General features: G+C 37.7%; 1 protein-coding gene across 1 annotated transcript in view; it reads left to right on the top strand.

Annotated features, from left to right (window-relative positions):
- The window catches only part of LOC109301627 (ceramide kinase-like protein), a 97646-nt gene extending 95262 nt beyond the window's left edge, over positions 1-2384 (top strand). Inside the window, exon 5 of the mRNA XM_019522862.1 lies at positions 2310-2384. Coding sequence (XP_019378407.1) covers positions 2310-2377 — 68 coding nt within the window. The 3' untranslated portion in view covers positions 2378-2384. The remainder of the gene's footprint in view (positions 1-2309) is intronic.
- Positions 2385-3071: the final 687 nt, after the last annotated feature.

Here is a 3071-nt window from a genome sequence, read left to right as displayed (position 1 = left end):
GGGTGGGCGGGATATGGGAACCCCCCAGATTCCCCTGATGGCACAGCAGCAGGCAGGAGTGCTCAGGGCACCCAGTGGGGCGCGGCTTCGGCCAGCACTGCACATTGCAACGAGAGTCTCATCCTCCACTGGGCAGTCTCTATTGCCAGAGCTCCTCACACTTACTAGGCATGGGAGGGAAGCCCTGTGCACTGGAGCCAGCTGCCTTTCCCGCCCCCCTAAGAGAAGCTGCCTGTGGCTTCTCTCCTGTGCTGCACAGCCCTGGTGGGCAAGGCAGCTGGCTCCAGTGCATGGGGTTTCCCTCCTGTGCCCAGTGTGCGTGAGGCTGGAGCCATGCCCCACCGGGTGCCTGCACTGGGCACGAATTCCCTGGGCGCCCTGCCCCCACCTGCTGCTGCGTACCACTGACAGATTGTTTGCGTACCACTCATTGGGAACCACTATCCTAGACCTTAAATGCCGGAGGCTGCGAGTGCTAGAGGAAACGTGGTAAAAACCCTGGGTATAGCCTTTCAGTGGATCCCTTTCAGCATCCACTCTGCCACAGTGTGACACAGGATACTAGGCAAGATGGACCTATGGTCTAACCCAATAAATGGTAGTTCTTACGTTATGCTCCTTTTTTACACATCTTTGCATGAAAAGCAATATATTTACAAACATTTCTATTAGTTGCTATAAGGGTATAAGGACAAAGAACTGAATACAATAATACACTAATTTTAAAGGCTTTCCCTTGCCTAAAAACTTCTACATGAAGCCAATTTTGTGAAGAATTTTAGAAATTGCTAAATATATTCACCCAGTATCATACAGTACCATGCAGAGAGCTGAGCTAGTTCTGCACAGGAATGGTATAGCTGCATGTGTGTGGTTACATTCCCAAGTGAGTTAGCTCTTTTTCTCAGCAGAAGCTATTGGCCCAAGCAGCCTGCCAGGTGAACATGGTTAAGCTACTTCTGGTTCAGAAGCTAGTGCATAAAGTGCTAGTTTGGGTATGTTTGGACAGAGCTGCCATATACCGTGCAGAACTACACTTTTTTAGTTACAACATGATATATGCTTCTGCAGATACCAGAATTATAAATGCAGTAAATCTGATTTCATGATAGCTTCAAACCTTCCCAAGATATGCTAACATAGTTTCTAGTTCATATAAGCGTGATACTGTGAAAATTCATTAAGAATACCAAATTGTAGATTTTTGCAGATGTGCATTCTATTACTGTAATTGTTTAATATGAAAACTCTTTTTTTCAAAATGTATTAATGTTGAAGAACATAAGCATTAAATATACTTTGGTTTAAAGCCTTTCATTCTCGTCAGCAGCATCTGGGTGGTCTATAAAAGTAGTACATTATAATGTGGGGATAGATAATACTGCTGGATACGGAATGATTATTTTAGACACCAAGACTAATAATTTTAACAATATCTCAACATTGTAGAAAAGGCTTGAACCATACTAGCACCCGGGACAGACAAGCATGAAAGATTAATGTAATTTTGCATATAATGATGCACATTCTTACACAAAAAATCCATCTGCAAGTGTCATGTCAGTCAGCAGAAATCTTTGATGGGTGGATGCAGCTGGGCTGTCTCTTCTGGCAAAGCTGCCCTAGAAAATGCTAAATGTGGTTATGATGCTTTGTGCCATCTGTAGTATGCCAGTTTATCCTGTCTTCACTGGCATTTACACTACTACATAGGGCATGAACAACCACAAAGATGGCAATGTAGAGTGACAGATTCATTTACTCCAGAGGCTACAGACTCTGGTGTATACTTGTGCCACCCTCCTCCCTATGTTCTATGCTGTTATTGCTGGTATTTGGCTTTATTTCACATTTCCATATTTAACTGTTCATATTTTTAGTTAGCGTTTTGCATATTCTATGCAAAGCCAAATGAATGCGATTAGTATTCAAATGATTTATGTCTAAATGAAGATAGGCTTAAATTTTGTTGAGAATTGGCCAGCGTGGAAACCTGTATTTTTTATCTTTAAACAAATAATGTTTGTCTTACCAATTTAAAAGCATGAACTTTAAATTAAAAAATGACTGTGTATGGAATATAGTACAGTAACAAATTACTGTAATTGAGTAGATATTTGACTTGTATTCATAAAGCTATGAAACATTCAAGCTATTTAATATATTTAATGATCAGAAAATAAACCATCAAGAAAAAATTTTCATTTATACTTTTATTATATGTTCATGTCTAAATAATGTATGTTAAGTTGTTGAGTGATTTATTTTTCAATTTTTTAGTATTGTAATGCTTGAAATATCTTCCATAGTAACTGAATACAAAGGACATGCTCTCTCAGTACTTAAAGAATGTGAACTCCAGGCATTTGATGGGTAAGTTTGGTATTATATAGATGTAGATACAGATACAGATATAGATAGTATATAGTGATATATGTATAATCAAGTGATGTTATTCCTATGACTTTTGGTTAATATAGAGAATTCCTCTTGGTAGAATTTTAGATTTAATTTATTACTCTATTTTCGGGTATATATTTCAATAAACTTTGGATCGGTACTTGGCATGTACAGCATGACTGAGTTTTCTTTTCTCTTCAAAACTTATCTTAGAAACTAGGTTTGTTGAACATGCATTCATTGATAATTTTATTACTCAGTCCTAGAAAATAACTGTAAGACTTCTTAGTTTTCTCTCAAGTCAACCTCCTATATTTTGAAAAATTACACAAATGCTATACTTTAAATTCTTTCCATACCAATAGTTCCTAATGTGAAGTATAATACTTTCCCTTAAAAAGACTATATTTAAAATAGGCTGAACATTTTATTTTCTTTTAAAAATTTTAAAGAACTGATTCAAAACAAGTAAAGCAAAGGATGGAAATGTGTCCTGATTAGTTCAAAACCCTGCTTAATCTTGTCAACAATGCAGTAGGAAAGGGAACAGGATTAGGTTTTCTATGAACAAAGTGATGTTACAGGACATGGAAGTCTGAAGCTAATTTTACAGTTGTGAGTGGATTTTTTATTTTTCTAGATTCTTATTTTGAGTGAATCCACACAAGAAG

The sequence above is a fragment of the Gavialis gangeticus genome, unplaced genomic scaffold (genome assembly GCF_001723915.1).
Source record: "Gavialis gangeticus isolate Ggan-Ray unplaced genomic scaffold, GavGan_comp1, whole genome shotgun sequence".
Taxonomy (NCBI): domain Eukaryota; kingdom Metazoa; phylum Chordata; order Crocodylia; family Gavialidae; genus Gavialis; species Gavialis gangeticus.
This window is presented reverse-complemented; position numbering and strand designations above follow the sequence as displayed.